Below are 23,630 nucleotides of genomic sequence, written 5' to 3' on the forward strand. Positions count from 1 at the left end.
CCCATGGTTTCCAATCACTTCTCGGCCTTCCTTTACCTCACCATACACCTCCCTTCCCGAGACACCCCCCTCCTGCCAAGCTCTGGCAGAAGGTCTGCTGTTCTTTTGATTTATGCCTGCCTGAGTCCGGCCTCCTTGTCCTTCCCCTCCTCCCCTTCCCCCCTAACAAGGAAGCGCCTCTGTGTTTACAACTGCTAACCAGTTCTTGGTTGTCCTTTCAGGAAATGTCAGCGACCTTCTTATGATAGGCATAAAATCTGTTTTTCTAATGTAAACATCAGAAATTTCGACATTCTCATGTCATGACCTGACAGTTCTGTTCCTCCTCCACTGCTAATATCCTGAATCGCATCCTCTAAATCATCAGTGTTTGACTGGATAGTATCTATTGCAAGGAAAAGTACTCTTGTGTAGGCTTCTTGAGTCCTCAGCCTTCCTGTTTTGTTTTGTTTGGGGGAGGGTTTGTTTTTTTGTTTTGTTTTTTAAGACAGAGTTTCTCTGTGTAGCTTTGAAGCCTGTCTTGGAACTCACTCTGTAGACCAGGCTGGCCTCGAACTCACAGAGATCCGCCTGCCTCTGCCTCCAGAGTGCTGGGATTAAAGGCGTGCACTACCACTGCCTGGGTTTTGCTTGGTTGTTTTTTTTGTTTTTGTTTTTTGGTACTGACGAGTAGAACTCAGAGCTTTATACATTAGGCCACTGAGCTCTATCACTATACTGTGTGTGTGTGTGTGTGTGTGTGTGTGTGTGTGTGTGTGTGTGCATTAACACGTACACAGGAGTGTATTTGTGAGTATGCCTGCATGTGTACATACTTGTATGCCCCCCCCATCTGCATCAAGTGTTGGCCTAGGTGCTTCCCACCTTGTTTTTTAAAATAGAACCCCAATGGGACCCAAGGTTGCAGTTTGCCCAGGCTGACTGCCTAACAAGCTGTGGGGATCCACCTGTCTCTGCCTCCCCAGCCCTGGAGTTGCAAAGCATGTACTACAGTGCCTGATTCTGGGAATTAAACTCAAAATCTCAGGCTTGCACAGCAAGGACTATACGGGCCGAGCTATCTCTCCCCTTTGTCTTCTCCCAGTCTTGTGTTTTGTTTCGAGGCCTCACCAAGTTGCCTAGGCTGGCCTTGAACTGATTGTGTAGCCAAGGCTGTCCTAGAACTTACAGTTCTCCTGCTTCGGCCTCCCAGGTAGCTGAGGTTACAGGCCTGGGCCCTGACGGTGAATTCCTTTTTCATTGGATACACTCGGTGGTCCAGACTCTGACCTTTAAATTGTGTTTCCCTCTGAGCACCCGTTATCATGCCCTGTCAGTGGCCTGGTGTGGTGGTGCAGGCCTGTAATCTCAGGAATTGAGTGGCGGGAGGCAGGGAGATGAACCTGAACTCTTTCATGAAACCTTGTCTAAGAAACAAAAGCAAAAATAGGCCTGGGGATGTGGCTCGGTGTGTAGAGTGGGCCTGGCTTGCAGGAGGACTCGGTTCCATTCCCCAGCACCACATAAAGCACACCCTGGTGGCACATGCACCCCTGTAAGCCCAGCACTTGGGAGGTGGAGGAAGGACAGTCAGAAGTTCAAGGTCATCCTCGACTACATATGGAGTTGGAGGCCAACTTGAGCTACAAGAGAACCCACCTAAAAAGACAAAAAGAACTCAGCAGTGGAGAGGGACAAAGGAGAGAGAAAGTAGAGAGACAGCAGAGTGGACTCAGGCAGAATGCAGAATGCCCCGGTGGTCTGAACAGGAGAATCTGGAGGTTAAGGAGGGTAGACAATGGAAAGGGTTTATGAAAAGCAGGCCGGCAGCCGGTGGTCATGGCCTTTAATCCCAGCACTCGGGAGGCGGAGCCGGGTGGATCTCTGTGAGTTTGAGGCCAGCCTGGTCTGCAGAGCTGAGATCCAGGGCAGGCACTAAAACTACACAGAGAAACCCTGTCTTGGGGGGAAAAAAAAAAGGAGCGGCCGGGATATAGCTCAGTCAATAGCGTGTTCATGGACCATGCATGAAGCCCCCCAGCATGCATAGGAAGGGACATGGTCTCTAACACTCCCAGCACTTGGGAAGTGGAGACAGAGGGATTGGAGCTCAAGGTCATTTTTTGGGGGGGGGGGTTCGAGACAGGGTTTCTCTGTAGCTTTGGAGCCTATCCTGGCACTCGTTTTGTAGACCAGGCTGGCCTCGAACTCACAGAGATCCACCTGCCGCTGCCTCCCCAGTGCTGGGATTATAGGCGTGCACCACCACCACTGCTGGGCTCAAGGTCATTCATAACCACATAGCAAATTCCAGGCCAACCTGGACTATTTGGGAGTATTTGTCCCAAAAACAAAAGAAGGGGAAGAAGCAGGCTGACTCAAATTAACAACCAAACCAAATCAGGCCATTGGTGAGCAAGCGCTCAGAGGAAGCTGGACTAGCTGAGGATCCGGATCCCAGCAGACTTCAGGACAGATCCTGTTGAAGAGCTGTTATTTGCTTCAGGACCTGGGCTCTGCTTCTGGTCCCCTCTCATCTTTCCTGAGATGTCACCCTCTCGGACCCTGCTTGTCGGTGTATGAGGGCATTTGGAGAGCCCTTACCCAAAAAATCCAGCCACAAGAATGGCTGGGAACGACCTCCTGTGTCCTGGCCGTTGCTAAAAATCCCTTAACGAGTCATTCATCAGCCAGGAGCAGCCGCGCTTCCCTCTTCCTCCTGTGGTTAGCATCTGCCCCGCCCCACAGTCTGCTATCACTGATGCTGGCACGTTCACTGCCATTCTCCCAAACTTGGCAGGGATGTCTTTGTGCTGTGAGTATAGATATATATTCCTCTCTTAAGTATTTTTTATTTATTTAGATTTATTTATTATTTATTATGTATGCAGTGTTCTGTCTGCAAGTATCCCTGCAGGCCAGAAGAGGGCGCCAGATCTCATTACGGATGGTTGGGAGTCACCATGTGGGTGCTGGGAATTGAACTCAGGACCTCTGGAAGAGCAAGCAGTGCTCTTAACCTCTGAGCCATCTCTCCAGCCCCATATTTTTTTATTTTACTATTTTACATGTGTGGATGTTTTGTCTATATGTATGTCTGTGTACCACGTGGGCGCAGTGCTATCTGAGACCAGAAGACGGCGTCAGAGTCCCTGGAACTGGAGTTAGAGATGGTTGTGCCCCACCATGTGGGTGCTGAGAATCTAACGCAGGTCCTCTGCAAGAGCAGCCAGTGCTCTATGAACTACTGAGCCATCTCCCCAGCCCCATATATGTGGTCATTTATGTTATTTTTTTGAGACAGGGTCTCATTCCTGGCTAGACTTGAACTTGCTGATATAGCCAAGGATGACCTCCTACACCTCCCCAGAGCTGTGATTACAGGTATCTCTGTCACCACAGTGGGTTTATGAAGGGCTTCACAAAGCATTCGACCAACTGAGTTACTGTCCTAGACCGTTCCCAGTGTTTCAAAGCCAAAGAGGCCTCAGTGTCAGCGTTTCCTGGTCTAATGTATTTGTTTTGGCTTGGCTGGTTTTGTTTTTCGAGATGAGGGCAATAGGTCTACACCAGAGTAAAATGTAAAGTATAAAACAAGGAGTGGACCTGGGGGCTGGGGAGATGGTCCAATGGGTAAAGGCACTTGCCACCAAGCCTGACGACCTGAGTCAGAGCCACTTGGCGGAAAGAGAGAACTGAGCCCTGTAAGTTGTCCTCTGACCTCCACACACGTGCACTGTGTAGTGTGCACACAGTAAACAAGTAAATGAATAAATCTAAGAAAGGCCAAAGCCCGGTGGTGGTGGCACATGCCTTTAATCCCAGCACTCGGGAGGCAGAGGCAGGCGGATCTCTGCAATTTCGAGGCCAGCCTGGGCTACAGAGTGAGATTCCAGGTCAGGCTCCAGAACTACACAGAGAGACCCTGTCTCGAGGAAAAAAAAAAAGAAAGAAAGAAAGAAAGGCGAACCCATGAAGCCCCCACCTAGCTGAGCCCCCCTGGTTTCCTGTCAGAACCCCTCCACACCAGAAGGCCAAGTGAGGAGTAGGAAGTCTTTCTTTGCTATTGTTATCCCCACAGGGTGTCTGTGGGTAAGCATGGCTCTCCAGGGAGTTGACATCAGGCACAGAAGCATGGCCCTGAGCCTGTGTCTTCTATCTCATGGCTGTCATGGCTGAACCTGACTTCCTCCCGCTTTATTCAAAGGTTTTGGAGGAGAAAAGCCTGGGATATTTCTTTGTCCAGATATGGCTTCCTGACAGGGGGCAGGGCGGTGTGGGGCGGGGGGCGCTGTCCATTCCCACCCACAATTCCATCCTTCTGCTAAGGGAACAAGGTAGCTGGCTTCCAGATCCTGACTCACGACTCTGGTCGACACAAGCCTATCTCTTGTTGTCCCATTAGTCAAAGGCACCTTTTCTGCCGTATCTCCTGCTCGGGACCTCAGGACGTGGCGCCACAGGTCAAGAATAACAAGAGGAAGTGGGATGTGGCTGGGTGTCTCAGCTCCCAGAAGTCACCCCTCAGTCTGCAGGGATGGACAGGATCTGAGCCAGGCGAGAAGAGGTGTCTTGATGACAGGCCTCTGCCTCCTTCCCTGCGTCATTGACAGGATCACAGAGTCTCTGTCTCTCTTCCTTGTCTCTCATTTGAAGTCTACAGAATATCCTCATATACGTTTCCCCCTGATATTTGCTTTTGGTAGGGATTTCTTAAATTTTAATTACATTTATTTACTGAGTGTATGGGGCGCAAGTGCCATGGTGCAGGTGGAGGTCAGACAGGAATTTGCAGGCATCGTTTCTCCCCTTCTGTTGTGTGAGTGTTGGGTGCTCAGATCATGAAGCTCTGTGACAAGCTCCTATACCCACTGAAGCATCTTGGAAGGACTTTCTTGTTATTGTGTGGTGTGCCCCCCCCCACATACTTGGTTTGTTTGTTTGTTTGTTGTTTTTTTCAAGACAGGGTTTCTCTGTGTAGCTTTGCGCCTTTCCTGGAACTCACTTTGGAGACCAGGCTGGCCTCGAACTCACAGAGATCCTCCTGGCTCTGCCTCCTGAGTGCTGAGATTAAAGGCGTGCGCCACCACCACCCGGCCCACATACTTGTATTGGAGGTAGAACCCAGGGCCTTGTGTATGCTAAGCCAACCAATTTTCAACTGATAAACCCCACCCCAGCCCCTCACTGGGGGATTCTAGGCAGGGGCTCTACCACTGAGCAACACCCCAGCCCCTCACTGGAGGATTCTAGGCAGGGGCTCTACCACTGAGCAACACCCCAGCCCCTCACTGGAGGATTCTAGGCAGGGGCTCTACCACTGAGCAACACCCCAGCCCCTCACTGGAAGATTCTAGGCTGGGGCTCTACCACTGAGCCACAACCCAGCCCCTCACTGGAGGATTCTAGGCAGGGGCTCTACCACTGAGCCACACCCCAGCCCCTCACTGGGGGATTGTAGGCAGGTGCTCTATCGCTGAGCCACACCCCAGCCCTTCACTGGGGGATTCTAGGCAGAGGCTCTACCACTGAGTCGCACACACCCCAGCCCCTCACTGGGGGATTCTAGGCAGGTGCTGTACCACTGAGCCACACCCCAGCCCCTCACTGGGGGATTCTGGGCAGGTGCTCTACCACTGAGCCACACCCCAGCCCTGGGATGGGGTCCTCACTGGGACCATCTTACATGCTGCTGATTGATTTCTCCTCCATCACTCACTCAGTACATACACTGCCCTGGCTCACCTCTCCATCTCTGCCCTACAGGAGAGGCCTGAACCCCCCACATCGAGTCAAGTCCATCTCCATGACAACTTTCACTGAGCCTGAAGTCCTGTTCCTCCAATCTCGTGGAAATGAGGTGAGCAGCCACCGCCGAAGGAGGCTGGAGCAGGCTGGAGCTACGCCACTTGCTAGCAAAACTTTGTCTCAAGATAAAAACACAGTAGTTTCCTTTGAATTTATTTTCGTTTTTTACATTTATCTATTTAGAGCATGTGTGTGTGTGTGTGTCTGTCTGTCTGTCTGTCTGTGGTTGAGGGAAGAAAAGCTTCTCTCTTTTCATCATCTGGGTCCCAACGATCCAGCTCAGGCCATCAGCTTATCTTCCCAGACCCCAACAGTTTCTTTTGGGATGAATTTCTCTTTATATTTTTAGTATGTGCTAACGCTTGCCTTATATATGTTGTATGTTTGTCTAAGGCCTGACCTATTCACTTATAAACTGTGGGGCAGGGATTTGTAGGTGCATGCAGATCCCCCCACTGTGTCCAAGCTCAGGAGATATTTTGTCTTTGAAGACAATGGCCTGAAATCATTCGGCAGAGGTCCCCTGACGGTGCCATTCACACTTCGTACATTTTTCCGGTTCCATTCCTTCAGGTTTGCCGCAAGATCTGGCTGGGTCTTTTTGATGCTCGGACATCGTTGATACCAGATTCCAGGGATCCTCAGAAAGTGAAGGAGTTTCTCCAAGAAAAATATGAGAAAAAAAGATGGTAAGGAGGAAGAGGGAGACACATGTCCAAGGCACCTTGTTAGGCAGCCCCATTTCCAAAATAATGCTGACATTTCTCCAAGACCAGACTTTGACCCCAGCTCCCAGATTGAATTAGTGTTAAATTCTGACTTCAAAGTAATGAGTTGAAACTGAGCATATGGGTGCATGCCTGTAATCCCAGCTCTTGGGAGGCTGAGGCAGGAGGATCAGAAATTCAAGGTCATAGCTGGGCAGTGGTAGTACACTTTTTTTTTTTTTTTAGCCTCAGCACTCAGGAGGCAGAGGCAGGTGAATTTCTGTGAGTTCAAGGCCAGCCTAGTTTCCAGAGCCAATTCTAGGACAGCCAGAACTACACAAACAAACCCTGTCTCAAAAAAACCAAAAACAAACAAACAAACAAAAAATGAAATTCAAGGTCATCCTTGGCTACTTTGTGAGTTCTGGGCAAGCCTGGACCCTGTCTCAAAATAATGAGATAACAAATCGACATGAAGGTACTCGTTATGCATCACTAACCCTGGAGTTCTGTTTGTTTGAGACATGTAGCCCAGGCGCCAACCCTGAGCTCCCTACATATCCAAGGATGACCTTGAATTTTGGATTCTCCTGCTGCTGGCATTCTGAGTGGTGAGATTCCAAGTGTGAACCACCACACCCTGCTCATGTAGTGTTGAGATTCAAAGCTGGGGCTTCGTGTGTGCTTGGCCCGCTGAGCCGAATCCCTAGCCCTGACCCTGCAGTTTTCATGTCCTCTGAATTGGGGAATGATTGGACCAAGGAGGCAGATCTGTCCACGTGAACTGGTTTCTACAGCTCCGTAGATCTTGAACACACACATGTGCGTGTGTGTGTGTGTGTGTGTGTGTGTGTGTGTGTGTGTGTGTGTGCATGTGTGTGTGTGTGTGTATGTGTAGGTCAGAGGACAAGTTTGTGGATCAGGTTCCCCTTCCAGGTGGGTCTCAGGGATTGAACTTGGGTCATCAGGCTTGGCAGCAAGCCGCTTTGCCCACGGAGCCAAGTCACAGGCCCTCCGTTTCAGTTTTTGAGGCAGGGTCTTTCAGTGAGCCTGGCACTTGGAAGTTTAGCTAGACTGGCTTCCCGTGAGCCCGTGGGACCTACTTGTCTCCACCCCTCGAGCTGGGATTACAGACAGACTGGCCACCACACGTGGCCTTGTGTGGGTGTTGGGGATCTGAACTCAAGTCTTCATGGTTACACAACAGGCACTTTACCCACGGAACCTGAGACCACTTCCTTGGGGTGTCCTAGCATTAAGATGCTTCCAGAATAAGGGTTGTATGCAGGGGCTGGAGGTGGGGACAGACTGAGCTCCATGTTGGACAAGGTACAGTCGCATTCTCTGTGGGACTGAGAGGGAGAAGTCAGAAAATCTGGTAGTGCGGCCAGTGATCCTAACCACTCCAGAGGCTGAGGGAGGAGGAGGGAGTTCAGGGCCAGCCCGGTCCACTTAGACCCTGTCTCAAAATCACAAGTGCAGAAAGGGTTTCTGTGTAAGCTGTGGGAGGCCCGGGCTTCAGTCCCTAGCACTAAGAGTCAGAGACAGGGAGAGACCCAGAAAGTTATGGGGGGGTGGGCTCAAGAAGGAAGTTGTAGGGGCTGGAGAGATAGCTGCTCTTCCAGAGGTCCAGAGTTCAATTCCCAGCAACCACGTGGTGGCTCACAACCATCTGTAATGAGATCTGGCGCCCTCTTCTGGTGTAAAGGTGGACATGCAGCTAGAGCACTCATACATAAAACAATTTTTTTTTTTTTAAAGAAGGAAGTTGTAAAATAAGAAAACTGCTTCATCCACATTGTTGTGTGTCTGACCACTTAAAACCAAGGAAGTTTGAGATGTTGAAAGAGGAAGGAAAGAAATCCTTTTTTTTTGTTTGTTTGTTTTTCGAGACTGGGTTTCTCTGTGTAGCTTTGCGCCTTTCCTGGAACTCACTCTGTAGCCCAGGCTGGCCTCGAACTCACAGAGATCCGCCTGCCTCTGCCTCCCGAGTGCTGGGATTACAGGTGTGTGCCAGCACCGCCCGGTTTGAGAAATCCTTTTTTTTTTTTTTTTTTTAATTATGTATACAGTGTTCTGCCTGCATGCACCACCACCACCACCTGGTGAAATCCATTATTTTGTACAAATAACGTAAGATCATTAAAAAATACTTTAAAGAACCCAGGTGTGGTGGTAAAGGCCTTTAATCCCAGCACTTTGGAGGCAGAGGCAGGCGGATCTCTGTGAGTTCGAGGCCAGCCTGGGCTACAGAGTGAGTTCTGGGGCAGTCAAAGTTACATGTTAAACCCTATCTCAAAAAAAATAATTTTTTTAAAGTAGAAAATGCCCTGAGAAAACTGGACACTCCTGCAAGTTGTCCTCTGACTTTCAGTGACACACATGCCTGTACGCCTGTACACCTGTACTTGCACATGTAGTACACACACACATATACACTCACATAATAATAGAAAACTTCAACATAAAGTAAAGAAAGATGCATTAAGATATGGGAAAGATGCCGGGTGTGGGTAGTTCCTGCCTAAGCAATTTGGGTGTGTAGCTTAGTGGTAGAACATTTATCCTAGAACCCCCAGTGAGGGGCTGGGGTGTGGCTCAGTGGTAGAGCCCCTGCCTAGAATCCCCCAGTGAGGGGCTGGGGTGTGGCTCAGTGGTAGAGCCCCTGCCTAGAATCCCCCAGTGAGGGGCTGGGGTGTGGCTCAGTGGTAGAGCACTAAGCAACAGTAAAACTTTGATCCTGTAACTTGTTTTTCTTCTCGACCACCTCAGCTGAGCACCGTCAAGGTTTTCTCTTTCCCAGCATAACTGTTCTTTCCCACAGGTACGTCCCCCCAGAGCAAGTCAAAGGACCCTCTTATAGCAAAGGCAGTGCCTCTACCTCTGCCCAGGGCTCTGTCCCGGAAGGGAAGCCCATGCGGACACTTCTGGGAGACCCTGTGCCATCTGATGCTGCTTCCTCTTCGAGCCAGGTAACCCCGGCCTGACCCTCCCATCCCCACTGTGGTCGGGTGTAGATTGTGTGGGACAGGGTCGGCGCTTTGCAAAGTCAGGTCTCCAGGACTTAGCAGACCAGCAGCAGTCCAGGAGCTGGAAGTTGGTTCTCAGCCCTGCTGCTCCCTCTAGCTTGTACCTGGTATCCCGGGAACCCAGCAGGAAGTGGCACCTAATGACTTCAGTCCTGACCCTCCCTTCTGAGGTGCTAGGACAGCACTTCCTGTATCCGGCAAAGACGCAGAAGTGAGAGCTCCTGGACACTGCAGCCAATTGCCATGCATCTTATGGGCACCTCTATGTGCTCTCAAACACCCGATTCTAGGGGCCGATGTTCTGAGAGAGGATTAGCTGAGTTACAAGAGGTGCTTAGGGTTCTAGGGGACCCAACACATTCTTCTGGCTTCTAAAGTCACCAGGTACACATATGGTATACATATATAAATGCAGACAAAACACCTATACATATAAAATTACAAGGAAGGAAAAAAAAAAGAGGAACCTAGGTGACTTCTGCATGGGACCGCTCTCAGCCGAGGGCACCAACTTACTCTGCCTTCTCTCTGCTTAACTGTTTGGGACCAGCCTGGGAAGGTCTGGAGGGACCCAGGTCACGGGTGGGATTCTGACTGTCACACTCAATTCTTTCCCAAGTCTGGCAACCAGTCCCAGGCTCGAACAGCCCAGGCCAGGACCTCCCAGCCTCCCTCCCACTCATCCACCAAGAAAGCCAGCACTGACCTGCTGGCCGATATTGGCGGAGACCCCTTTGCCGCTCCCCAGGTGGCGCCAGCCTTTGCCGCCTTCCCAGGCTTTGGAGGTGAGTGCCGCCCATGGTGAGACACCCCCTACCCCCCACACCCCCACACCCCCGTCTACACCTAGTATAGTTCTGTGGTGGTATTTACATAGTACTGCAAAGACGTTCGGGTCCACATGGGGCCTGACTTTTCCATGTGGCTGGCAGAACAGGGGACAAGGAGTAGCATGGATTGTACTTGGGAGTTTAGCCATAGAGCGTATCCGTGGGGGCCCCCAGCCCACCCTTTAACCGTCAGAGAAGCCATTTCATTACTTCATCTCTGCTAAGCAGGGAGCCAAGTGTTGTAGAACATGCCTGTAATCCTGATACTCGGGAGGCTGAGGCCGGAGAATAAAGAGCTGACTCATTTTCCCCACGTATGTGTGTGTGTCCATGCTCGTGTGTGTGTGTCCGTGCTCATGTGTAGCTAGAGTTTTCCTGCCTGGCCCATAGTCAAGACAAATCTCTCTCACCCGCCAGACGCTCAGACCCAACCAAGTAAACACACAGAAACTTAATATTGCTTACAAACTGTATGACCGTGGCAGGCTTCTTGCTATCTAGTTCTTATATCTTAAATTAACCCATTTCTGTTAGTCTGTAAGTTGCCATTTGGCTCGTGGCTTACCAGTCCCTTACATCTCGCTTCTCATGGCGGCGGCTTGCACTGTCTCTGCCTCCACCTTCCCGTTCCCAGAATTCTCTTCTCTGCTTCTCCCGCCTAGACTTCCTGCCTGGCTACTGGCCAATCAGCATTTTATTTACACAGAGCGATATCCACAGCATTCATGTGTGTGTGTCCATGTTCATGTGTGTGTGTGTGTGTGTGTCCATGTTCATGTGTGTGTGTCCATGTTCGTGTGTGTGTGTCCATGTTCATGTGTGTGTGTCCATGTTCGTGTGTGTGTGTCCATGTTCATGTGTGTGTGTCCATGTTCATGTGTGTGTGTGTCCATGTTCATGTGTGTGTGTCCATGTTCGTGTGTGTGTGTCCATGTTCATGTGTGTGTGTGTGTCCATGTTCGTGTGTGTGTGTCCATGTTCGTGTGTGTGTGTCCATGTTCATGTGTGTGTATGTCCATGTTCGTGTGTGTGTGTCCATGTTCGTGTGTGTGTGTCCATGTTCATGTGTGTGTGTCCATGTTCATGTGTGTGTCCATGTTCATGTGTGTGTGTGTCCATGTTCATGTGTGTGTGTCCATGTTCATGTGTGTGTGTGTCCATGTTCATGTGTGTGTGTGTCCATGTTCATGTGTGTGTGTGTCCATGTTCGTGTGTGTGTGTCCATGTTCGTGTGTGTGCACTTAGAGGCCGGGGGACTACAGTAGCTGTTGTTGGTCCGCTATCAGCCACCTTTTTTTTCCTTTGTACTTTTTTTTTTTTCAGATTTATTTACTTTATGCGTATGAATGTTTCTCATATATCTATGTCTGTGCCCCTCGCGCATGCCTGGTGCCCACAGAGGTCAGAAGAGGACTTTACGTTCTCGGGCACCAGAGTTACGATGGCTGTGAGTCACCATATGAGTGCTGGCCATGGAACCCCAGTCCTCTGCAAGAAGTGTTCTTCACCACAGAGCCATCTCTTCAGCACCGGCCTTTTTAATTAAAGTAAAACAAACAAAAACCAGGTCCTCGCTGGCCTGGAACTTGCCATGTATGCTAAGCTGGCTGGCCAGTGAGTCTCAGAGGTCTCTGTGTCCTCCGTGCTGGGATTATAAGCACATTACATGGGTCCTGGGGATGGAGCTACCCTCTAGCAGAGACCAAGAGAGACTGCCTGACTCTGTCTCTTTTGGAGACAGGGCCATGCTACGTAGCTCAGGCTGGTCTCGAACTCATGATTTTCTCCACTCCAGCCTCCTGAGTCCTGGGGTCACAGGTGTGAGCCACCATGCTTGGGTGTCTAAGTTAGGTTTCTATCGCTGTGATAAAACATTGACCATAAACCAGTGTGTGGGGGGGAAGGGTTTATTTGGCTTACATATCCTGGTTCACAGTCCCTTAAAAGAAGATGTAGCAGGGACTCAAGGCAGGAACACTGCTTGCACACTTGTTCCTTGTGGCTTGCTCAGCCTGCTCTCTTCTTTTTCTTTTTTGTATTTTGTTTTGTTTTGAAATTTTGAGATAGGGCCCCACTGTATAGCTCTGACTGGCCTGGAACATGCTATGTAGACTAGTCAGCCTGCTTTCTTTCTTTTTTTTTTAAAAGGCTCTCTATAGAGCCTTGGCTCTCCTAGAACTCACTCTATAAACCAGACTAGCCTTGAGCTCACAGAGACACCCCACCCCACCCCACCCCGCCTCTGCCTCCCAAATGCTGGAATTAAGAGCGTGCACCACCGTGTACGGTTGGAGGCATTTTCTCAACTTGAGGTTCCTCTTGCTAAATGACATTAGCTTGTTTCAAGTGGGCAAACAAGCCAACTATGGTAGTTGGAAAGAAAATGGCCCCTAAAGGGGTTGGCACTATTAGGAGGTGTGGCTTCGTTGAAGTGGGTGTGGCCTTGTTGGAGAAAGTGTGTCACTGTGCGGGTGGGCTTTGAGGTCTCCTATGCTCAAGCTACACCCAGTGAGACAGTCCACCTCCTGTTGCCTTTTGATCAAGACTTAGCCAGCACCCTGCCTGCCTGCATGCCACCACACTCCCTGCCATGATGCTAATGGACTGAACCTCTGAGCTGTAAGCCTCCACCTCGATTCAATGCTTTCCTTTATAGGAGTTGCTGTGGTCATGGTGTCTCTTCACAGGAATAGAAACCCTGACTGAGACGCCAGCGCGTCTGGCTGTGTACACATTTCCTTCACACAGCCTCTATTCCTCCACCCATAGGCCAGACTCCTTCCCATGGAGGCTTCGCCAACTTCGACGCCTTCAGCGGCAGCCCCGGCACCTCCGCCTTCGGAAGCTTCCCTCCATCGGTCCAAGCCCCGTTCCAGGCCCAGCCGACCCCTGCAGGTAAACTGCCTCACCCAGCCATTGCCTGCCTGTCTTTCCATAGCATCAGCTGTCCACGTCCACGTCTTCCTTCCCGTCCCCATTGACTGGAGAGGGTCATAAGGACCTGCTGCTTCTCCTTGAAGGGTAGGACTGCCAGTTACAGACAGGGGGCGCCATGGTCCTCTTTTCCATAGCAGGAAAATTGCCACAAGTTCTGCACAGATTCTACCCCGAGACAGTTTTCTTTCCTGTTTTTAAAAAGTGTTTCATTTTACATATTTGTATGTGTGTGCGCACACCCAGGCAGGCCCATGGGCGCCGTGGCACGCATGTAGAGGTCAGATGACAATTTACATGAGTGGTCCATGGGGACCAAAGCCAGGCCTTCAGACTTGCATCACAGATGTCTTTACCTGCTCCTCTGACCCAGGCAGAAAACTTCCGACTGGAAATACTGGAGGCTATGTCCTATAAAAATGTGTACATCCTGTTCTCACTGTCTGTAATATCCTGCCCCAAAGGGTCAAGTGGCTAGGTGAAGTTCAGGGTAATCCCCAGGCATCCACACCCGCCCCTTCCAAGATCAAAGGTCTTTAAAACTGAGTGTTGTGGTTTTAGGAATCGCAGGAGACTCTGGCTCCCTTTCAAGCCTGCGATTCCTTCCAAAGCCTCCAGATATCTGTCTCCAGAGCCCTAAGGCTGCCTCTCCTTCCTTCGGCCATGCAGGACACTAGGAGTTGGCAGCTGAAGGGCTGTAGAGACCAGATGTCTAGGGACAAGCCAGTGACTCTTTTTCCCTTCTCCGCCCTCATTAGCAGCCAATCGGACGCTAGCCGGAAGTTACAGCTTTGGTGAGTTCTGTGCAGCCCCCAGCCAACTCAAGGTCCTCTGAAGTCTGTAAACGTGTAGCTGGGCATGCCCGCACATGCTGGCACACGCCTTTAATCCCAGCACTTGGGAAGCAGAGGCAGGCAGATCTCTGTGAGTTCGAGTCCAGTCTGGGCTACAGAGTGAGTTCCAGGACAGCCAGGGCTACATAGTGAGACCCTATCTCAAAAATAAATAAAATGTAGCCAAGGTGTGGTTCACGTGGTCAAGTGTAATTCGAGTACTTGAGAGCCTGGGTTCTATCACCAGAATGAAAAAAATACAGCATTATAAACCAGATTATCTAATTGTGCAACACAGGATAGGAGAACCCAAACTTCCTGACTCTGCCCTTAACATCCACACTGTGCTACTCAGTACTGCAGGGCTGCCTTGGTTTGATTGATTGATTAATTGATTGATTTTGTGGTACTGGGAATTGAACATCAGCCTCAGGCAACCACTATACCACTGACCACACCCCAACCCCTCACTGGGGGATTCTAGGCAGGTGATCTACCACTGAGCCACACCCCAGCCCCTCACTGGGGATTCTAGGCAGGGGCCCTACCACTGAGCCACACCACAGCCCCTCACTGGGGGATTCTAGGCAGGTGCTCTACCACTGAGCCACACCCCAGCCCCTCACTGGGGGATTCTAGGCAGGTGCTCTACCACTGAGCCACGCCCCAAGGTACTCACTGAGGTGTCTAGGAAAGTAGTTCACTACTGAACTATATTCCTCGTCATTCTTAGTTTAGAACAGGATCTAAGTTGTCCACACTGGTCTTGAACTTTCAGTCCCCATGCCTTCACCGTTTTATACTGAGAAGAATAAAATCCAGGCTGACCAGATTTTTGGTTAAAGGTGCACACCGCCAATCCTGACCATCACAGTCAAATCCCAGAAACTCAAAGGTGGAAGAAAACCAACGGAGGAATGTTGTCCTCAGAGCTTCCCATGGGCCGTGCACTCCCTGACACACACAATAAACACGTCAGTGTAAACAAGACATTTATGTTAAAATCCATACAGAGGTTCCTGTAGTATGTACTGAAAGTAACTGGCAGTTCAGCCTTGAGGCTGGCAGAACACTGACTACTAGACATAATGAGAATTTGAGACAGGGATTTTCTGTGTAGCCCTGCCTGTCCTGGAACTCACTTTGCAGACTAGGCTGGCTTCGAACTCCCAGAGATTGGCCTGCCTCTGCCTCCTGAGTGCTGGGAATAGAGGTGTGCGCCTCCGCCACCCGTCCCGACACAATGAGAATTTAATAAGCCAAGTGAGAAGGAGTCTGTGGTCTCTCCCTCATGAGATTAATGGACACGGTGTGTTTCGAGCCAGCTGAAGGCGATCTGAGGAACTATTTAGCAAGTTCTCTGAAATAAAAGTGGGACTTTGTGACCCACTGACAGAATCTCCCTCCAGAATATATTTTTCCTTTAATAATTTATTGTTATTTCTATGTGCATTGGCGTTTTGCCTGCATGGATGTCTGTGTGAGGGTGTTGGATCCTCTGGAACTAGAGTTATAAACAGTTGTGAGCTGCCGTGTGTGGGGGTGCTGGGAATCGAACCCGGGTCCTCTGGAAGAGCAGCCAGTGCTCCTAACTGCTGAATCATCTCTCCAGCTCCCCCAACCCCCCCTTTTTAAAATTTATTTTATTTTTATTTGTGTGTATGAGTGTTTTAAGCCTACATGCATGAATGTGCCCCTCGTGTGGTGTCCAGAAGAGGGCATTGAAACCCCTGGAACTGGGGGTAGGTGGTTGTGAGCCACCACACGGGTACTGAGACCCAAACCTGGTTCCTCTGCAATAGCAAGAAATCCTCTTTACCACTCAGCCACCTCTCCAGCCCCTAAATATTGTTTTTTCAAACGTGATCCTTTCATGGTTGGACATGCACTAGGAAACAGAAGTCCCATAAATTCCAACAAATAGGAGTTACATATGTCGGGCTTGAGAGACAGCTCAGTGGTTAATGCACACTGGCTGTTCTTCCAGAGGACCCAGGTTCGATTCCCAGCACCTATATTGGCTCAGAGACATCTGTACCTCCAGTTCCAGGGGATCTGATGCCCCCTTCTGGCCTCTGTACACCAGGCATATGTGCAAGGAAGATTTTTTTTATTTTAAATTTTATCTTCTGTTTATTTATAGTTCAGTTGGTAGGGTGCTTGCCTAGCTTGTCCAAGACACTAGGTTTGGTCCTTATGACCACAGAAATCAGGCATGGCAGGCCAGGCAGGCCCGTCAGGCTGGCACTCAGAAGTTTCAGGTCATTAGCTACATTGGGGGTCTCAGGCCAGCCTGGACTAGATGAGACCCTGCCTGAAAAGACACCGAGAAGGGCACGGGGTGGGGGGTGCCTGCCTACAGCACCAGCGATTGCATTCCAGATAGAGCTGGTTTTTCTCTAAAGATAGATAGCAAGAGGAAAGTCCCGAGACGCACAGCCTTCCCAGGGCATTGGGCCTGAATGTCTCTAACTGTGCCTTGCACATTGGAGGCCCCGGGTTCCACCCCCAGCAACACAAGGGACAGAGGGATCTGTGGGACTTGATGGGAGATTTCGAGAGGCGGGTAGCTCTTCTGACAGGCTGTGTTTCATTTGTGTAGGTCAAAGGGGTGTGAAAAGGGGAACTTGCTAAATGTGCAGAACAGCAGCCTGAGGCCAGCGAGATGGCCCAGTGGGTAAAGGCATTTGCCGCCAAGCCCAGTGACCCGAGTTTGATCCCTAGAACCCACATGATGTAACGAGAGAACCAGCTACTGCGAGTCCTCTGACCTCCATGTGCACCCCTCCCTGCAAAAAAATTAATAAATAAATACTGAGCTGCCGCTTTGGAGCTGGCGATGGTTCAGTTTTTTGGTTTTTTGGTTTTGTTTTTTGTTTTTTTGTTTTTTAAAGCTCAGCTCTGCCCCCTAGTGTCCACAGGGAACCACTTCACAGACCGCGATCCAGCTAGGGTGGAAAGCTCCCTCTCCCCGGAAGTAGCTGGAACACGGAGACCCAGGCAGCATCGAAGGGTTGACTCATTCCTGGAGGTAGCTGCGGTAGCTCAGAAACCCCATGTCCTCTGAGTCAGGCAGGCAGGCAGGCAGGCATGGGAAAAGCATGACCCAGATCTACCTGCCTTCCATTCTGTGGTTGAAAGCCTGGACGGGGGCTGTTGAGATGACTCATGGGTCAAGGCGCTTGCTGTACGAGCCCTATGACCTGAGTTCCATCTCCAGAACCTACGTAAAAAGCTCTCTCACCCACACACAAATAAAAAGTAATAAAAAAAAAAAAGATAAATACAGCCTTTGGGGGACGGGGAGCATTGAAATTGAAATTACAATGTGGGGGCATTTGAAAGAAGCCAGAACTGAACTGGGATGTGACTCAGTGGCAGAGTACTTGCCTAGCATGCACAAGGCCCTGGGTTCTCCACTCAGCACCCCTGGGGGGGATTGGGAGATGGGGAGACACTGAGTGTGGTGGCCTCCCAACACTCAGGAAAATGAGATAGGATTGCTGCAAGTTCGAGGTCTCCCTGGCTACATCGTGAGACGCTGTCCGAAAAACATCAAAGGTTTGGGACATAGCTCCATGGTAGCGCACTTATCTAGCATGCAAAGGACCTTACATTTGCTTCTTGGTACAATTAATAAACTAATTTTTTTGTTCTTTGGGTAGTTGATTTTTTTTTTTTTTCCGAGATAAAGTTTCTCTGTGTAGCCCTGGCTGTCCCGAAACTCTCTGTAGACCAGGCTGGCCTCAAACTTAGAGATCCACCTGCCTCTGCCTCCTGAGTGCTGAGATTAAAGACGTGCACCACCACTGCCCAGCTAACTCATTAGTTTTTAAGATCAATTAGAAGCTAGGATTGTGGCTCAGTTGGTAGAGCGTTTGTCTTGTATACACAGAGCCCTAGATCCGATTCCTAGCACCATCTATTCCAGGCCTACTTGTTATCACAGCACGCAGGAGGCTGAGGCAAGGGGATGAAGGAGAGTTCAAGGCCAGCCTGGGCTCCATATTGAGACCCTGTCTCACAAAAGAGAGAGGAAGAGAGGAATGGCATTTTGCTGAAGAGACAGGCATCCATCTAGGACATACAGATCCAGCTGGATGACATGAAAGAGGACAGCCAAGGTGAGGGTGGTAGTTTACATCACTGGGCAGCCGCAGAAGGTCCGGGCTACTGCCTTCCTTACCCAGGAGTTCGGGAGATGAGCTCCCCCACGCTAGGTGGTCATGGGAAAACCGGGCTGGCTCAGAGGGTCCGGTAGGCGCCTCACCCGTCATCACCGCACCCCCACCCTCCACACCCCACCTCCATCTCCTCTCCTGCCCCATGCCTCCAGTCTCACCCCGGCCTCCTCATTTTATCTCGTCATCCAGGGAGCAGCCAGATGTCTGCGTTCGGTGTGGCTCCCCTCACGGCTGCCACTCAGCCCAGCAGCCTCGCAGACGTGGGTGGCTTCCTGGGACCCAGGGTGGCAGCTGGAGGTCTCCCTGGCAGGTGGGTCCAGACGTGAAGGTGACTCACTCACCTGAAGGTGGGTGGCATTGTCCCAGGCTGATAGCAGCACCTAATGGCCTGCTTGTCTCCCCTGGGCTTGCTGGCCTGGCCTGGGGTAACATGGTGGGCTCGCCTCCTCAGCCCCCCCCCCCCCTGCTCTTCCCGGAAGATGCCCATTCCCGCCTCTCTCCCTGTGCCACAGTGTTTTCGGGATGCCCAGCCAGGTCCCTGCATTACAGCCGGCTCTGCCAGGTGTTAGCGGCAATGCAGGGCTCACCTTTGGAGGTGAGTCCTACCTGGGGAGACCTGGGAGGGGGTGGGAGACACACTTCCAAGAGAGACAGGACTCAAACCATCTTTCTCTCCAACCCGCCCCCCTCTGCTGTGAGCAGCCTTCACGAATCCCTTCGCCACCCCTGCCCAACCCCAGCTGCCTTCTACCAACCCATTCCAGACCAATGGCCTGGCCTCGGGTAAGTCCAGAGCTGCCTTCCACCTTTTCAGAGAGTGCAGAGTCTCCTAACCTATGTCTCCCACTATCCAAAGAGTAGTCAGCCACCCGCTCCTCCCCACCACCACCAGCCCAGGCTAGACCCATCTGCAGACCCAGGCCTCCTAGTGGGCTGAAACCCAACCCCCCCCCCATAGTACCAGTACTGCCTAAGAAAGAGGATCACACGTTCAAGGACAGGCTGGGGTACACAGTCAGGCCACCCCTGGTCTACATAGTGAGACCCTGTCTCAAAGAAAAAAGGAGGGAGAGCCGAGGAGGAGGAAGGGGGGGGGTGGAGAAGAGGGACAGAAGAGGAAGACAGGCATGCCTTTCCCCAAGTCGGTTTTGAAGCGTGTTTTCCCATTGGCTGATGGTGTCATGATGTCATGTTTGCAGCCCCTGTCCAGACCCCCTCGGGGCATCCCCCCAACTTTCTCCCGTCAGTGCCCCAAGCCTGAGCTACCAGAGAACCACAGTGGAACACTCCTTATTCCCTGTCCTTCTCAGCAAGGCCTTGCAGTGGCGTCCCACCCACCCTCCACAGCCTCTATAGTGTCCCCTCAGACTCCTCAAATCCTCCCTAGCTCAGTGAAGGGCCAGGAAGACAGGAGGCCACCTAGAGAAAGCTGAGTCACGCATACTGGTGCCTCCCCGTTGTTAACTCTCGGAGTGGCCCCGTGAGATGGGTACCACGCCCACTCTGGGGATGAAACGGTGGAGCTGGGCATGATGGCACTGGTCTGTCATCCCAGCACTAGGGAGGCAGAGGTGAGGATGAGTTCAAGGACAGCCTTGCGGCTCCCAGGAACTATGCCCTCCAAGCCAGGAGCCCCGAGTGCAGGGAGATCACAGGGTCGGTAGCTTTTAGGCGGAAAGCTGCGTGGCTCTGTGGATTCATTCAGGGTCCTTCCACTGTGGGAAAAGTGACCCCGTTTCCCATATGGGGGTTTGGGGAAGAAAATACAAAGCTTGTCATCTCACCATCCCGGTCTCTCACTCCACAGGGCCCGGCTTCGGGATGAGCAGTGTTGGGCCTGGCCTCCTCCAGCCGGTACCACCCGGTGGGGCCTTTGCCAGCCCCTTCCCTACACCAGTGTTCCCCACACAGGCTGCGCTGACCGAGCAGCAGAATGGTAAGAGGACTGGGTGTGAGCCCCCCGCTCCACGCTTCCCACTGTGTGTGGGTACGGGACGGCTCCTGCGTATTCCGTGTGGTCTATTCCGGGGCTTCCGTGCGCACAGGACTCCACAGACGCTGCTTATGTAAACGGCGTGTCATTTACACAGAGCCTCTGCACACTTGTTCATCCTATAATGCCAGCTACCCAAGAGGCGAAGACAAGCTCAAGACCACCTCAAACCGAAAAGAAGGCAGGGATGTGGCCCACGGGTAGAGCTCTTGCCTAGCATGAGTGAGGCGCCGGGTTTCATTCCCAGTACAATAAAGAAGGGAGGAATCTATACACGCACGCGCGCATGCACATGCATACGCAAACGCACACAAACACACATACACACCCCTCTCTCTGTATATATATCCTTTTAAGAGGAATTTTTATTTATATGGGTGTTTTGCCTGCATGATGTCTGTGCAGCACATGCATGCAGTACCTGAAGAGGCCAGAAGAGGGCATCAGGTTCCCTGTATTGGAGCTGCAAATGGTTTAATACACCCATGTGTACTGGGATTTGAACCCTGGTCCTCTAGAAGAGTGGCCTGTGTTCTTCACTGTGGAGCCCTCTCTCTCCAAGCCTTTGCCTTTTGTCTTTTTTGTTTGTTTTTTGGTTGCTCCAGACAGGGTTTCTCTGTAGCTCTGGCTATCCTGGAATTCGCTCTGTATTAACAGTTATTTGGGGGCTGAGGGTGCACATGTCACATCACTGCTATGAAGGTCAAGACAATTTGTGATGGTCGGGTCTCTCCTTCCACCCTGTGTATCCTGGGGATTGAACTCAAGTTGACAGACTTGGCAGCAAGAGCCTTTACTACTGAGCCACCTCACCAGCCTTTTTTATTTTATCTTTTTGTTTTGGTTTGGTTTAAGATAGGTTTGTAGTATGTAACCCAGGCCAGCATTGAATTTATTATGACCATCTCACCTCGGCCTGCCAGGTGCTGGGATCACATAACTGTGCCGCTGTGCTTGGCTGCATATGATCTAATGCAACAGAAATGCTACGTAAATACCTGTTATAGACAAGAAAGGGGGTTCCAACACATGTCAGATGTAATTTTTCTTTATATTTTGCTTGTTTGGTTTTGGTTTTGTTTGAGACAGGGTTGCTCTGTGTAGCTCTGGATGTCCTGGAACTCCCTCTGTAGACCAGGCTGGTCTTGAACTAAAAGATCTGCCTGCCTCCGCCTCCTGAGTGTTGGTATTAAAGGCGTGCGCCACCACTGCCCAGCCACATATTTTTAAAGATTTTTTTTTTTTTAGTCCACAGTTGCTTGAATCATGGGAGGATAAACTTATGTGGTGGTGGTTGGGGGAGGGTGGGGGTTGCCTGTAGGGCACACACATATACAGACTCTTTCTGACCAGTAGGGGGACCAGATGAGCTGTTGGTCCGGCCGTGTCCGATGGCTCCATACTTTTCCCGAGAATTCTGGGAGGGCCCTTCTTGGGTCTTCACTGGGGATACAGCAAGTGGCTCCCCTCCAGGAAGGTGACGGACACGCCCAACCAAATTATTGCCCTTGCCTCCTAGGCTCTTCCTTTGGCGACTTGGGAACCTCCAAGCTGGGCCAGAGGCCTCTGAGCCAGGTGTCTGGGATCTCCACCAATCCTTTCATGGTGAGTACCACACCGTGGCATTGGAGACATCATCGTTCCAGAAGGTGGCGATGTGGGGTATGACTAAGATCCCGTCCTGGAGTGGGTACACACATGCATTCCCTGAGGCCAGGGGAGGCCGTAGGTGCCCTTCCATCCCTCTCCACCTTCTCTTCTTGAGACAGGGCCTCTCACTGGACCTGGACAGTTAGACTGGTGGCCCGGAAGCCTCCAGTCACCACAACACAGGGGTTGCAGGTGCACGTGTGACCACACCAGCTTTTCTCGTGGGTGCTGGAGATTCGAGCTCAGGCCCCCATTGCACAGCTAATGTTTTGACCCATGGAGCCAACCAACCCTCCCCCCACCACCACCCTTTTGGAGACTGAGTCACACTTTGTAGCTCAGGCTAGCCTAGAACTCATGATCCTCCTGCCTCAGCTTTCTAAGTGCTGGGATGACAGGGGTGTGTCACCCCACCCAGCTCCGGGCCCCCTCTGTGTTCCATTCCCATCACATGCTCTCCATCTCCCTTGTCTGCGGTCCTCAAGCGTAGTTACGTTCTGTGGCCTCTACAACCCCCACCCCCCCAGCCACCCCCACCCCCACCCCGCTAACCTATTGACCTTTTGCTCTTTCCTTTCCAGACTGGAGCCTCTGCCTTTGCCTCCAAGCCTCCAACCACAAACCCCTTCTTGTAGCACTGTGTCCTTGGGGGGAAGAAGAGGCTCTCCCCTACCCCAGGGGGGCGGGGGTGGGGTGGGGTGGACGGACTCCGCCGTCCCCTTAGAGCTCTGTTGACCACCTGCCTGTGGAGCATCTCTGTGGGTCTGAGGCTGGGGTTGGGCCTGGTGTGCAGGGTTAGGGATCTGGGAACAGGGGAGGTGCTGGGGGCTTGTAGATGAATCAGACTGAGGCCTCCTGGTCCGCCCGCCCAAGGGTTTCCTCCCTGCTCGCTGTCACCTATCCAGGAAGGAGCCCAGAAGGAGCTAGGACACCCTTACCAGGAGGCCCCACCAAGGTGTATTTCTGTCAGATTATTAGGTATGAAGACAGCCCTCTCTCCTGGCCCTCCTGGCCCTCCTGGCCTGTGGTGAGAGAGAAGTCAGGCGCAGCTGCCCCACCCCCCCCAAGGGAGCAGCAGCTCCACGCCCAGCCTTCCAAAGCTGCCTCACCCCTCCCAGCTAGAAGCCTAGCCGGGAATGTAGGGTAAAGATGAAGCCTGCTGTTGACAACCACCAGACAGCCCCGGGACTGGAAGCTTCTGGTGTCTAGTACTTCTGTTTTGTTTTTTGTTTTTTTTTCCTGGCTCAGCCACACCCTCTTTTCCATCTCCATTTCCCTTCCCAGGCTGCCCCCCATCCTGGCACTCAGGATGCAGAGTTTGACCTACAGAGTCCATGTGCCCGGCTTCTGTCAAGCACTTTAGTTAAACCGTGTCATGTTTGGATACCAGTGTTTTATATTTATAGAGAATTTTCTAATATAGCCTATTATATACATATATATATATGCACACATATGTAAACAAATATACACCCAGCCATTCTCCTCTCCCAGACAACCCTTTAATTTGGGGGATTGAGCTGAGTTTGGGGCAGGCCTGTAATCCTAGAACTCGGGGCACTGAGATAGGAGGAGATCACAAGTTCAAAGCTAGCCTGGACTATAGAGTGAAGTCAAGGCTGGTCTGAGCAGCTTAGTGAGACTCTGTCTCAAAAATCAACTAAAAAGATAAAAAGTAAAAAA

At 51.3% G+C, this 23,630-nt stretch overlaps 1 protein-coding gene across 3 annotated transcripts in view; it reads left to right on the forward strand.

The window, feature by feature from the left end:
• Window positions 1-23,630, forward strand: part of Agfg2 (ArfGAP with FG repeats 2) — a 37,106-nt gene extending 13,476 nt beyond the window's left edge. The window contains exons 2-13 of one of the 3 annotated variants that reach the window (XM_036172549.1): window positions 5,746-5,839; window positions 6,361-6,476; window positions 9,319-9,466; window positions 10,143-10,308; window positions 13,123-13,248; window positions 14,046-14,081; window positions 18,494-18,614; window positions 18,817-18,899; window positions 19,007-19,087; window positions 20,112-20,240; window positions 21,817-21,902; window positions 22,529-23,630. In XM_036172549.1, the coding sequence (XP_036028442.1) occupies window positions 5,746-5,839; window positions 6,361-6,476; window positions 9,319-9,466; window positions 10,143-10,308; window positions 13,123-13,248; window positions 14,046-14,081; window positions 18,494-18,614; window positions 18,817-18,899; window positions 19,007-19,087; window positions 20,112-20,240; window positions 21,817-21,902; window positions 22,529-22,582 (1,240 nt within the window). In that variant the 3' untranslated portion in view covers window positions 22,583-23,630. The remainder of the gene's footprint in view (window positions 1-5,745; window positions 5,840-6,360; window positions 6,477-9,318; window positions 9,467-10,142; window positions 10,309-13,122; window positions 13,249-14,045; window positions 14,082-18,493; window positions 18,615-18,816; window positions 18,900-19,006; window positions 19,088-20,111; window positions 20,241-21,816; window positions 21,903-22,528) is intronic. The other 2 variants (XM_036172551.1, XM_036172552.1) reach the window with 2 other exon arrangements.

The sequence above is a fragment of the Onychomys torridus genome, chromosome 22 (genome assembly GCF_903995425.1).
Source record: "Onychomys torridus chromosome 22, mOncTor1.1, whole genome shotgun sequence".
Classification (NCBI taxonomy): Eukaryota; Metazoa; Chordata; class Mammalia; order Rodentia; family Cricetidae; genus Onychomys; species Onychomys torridus.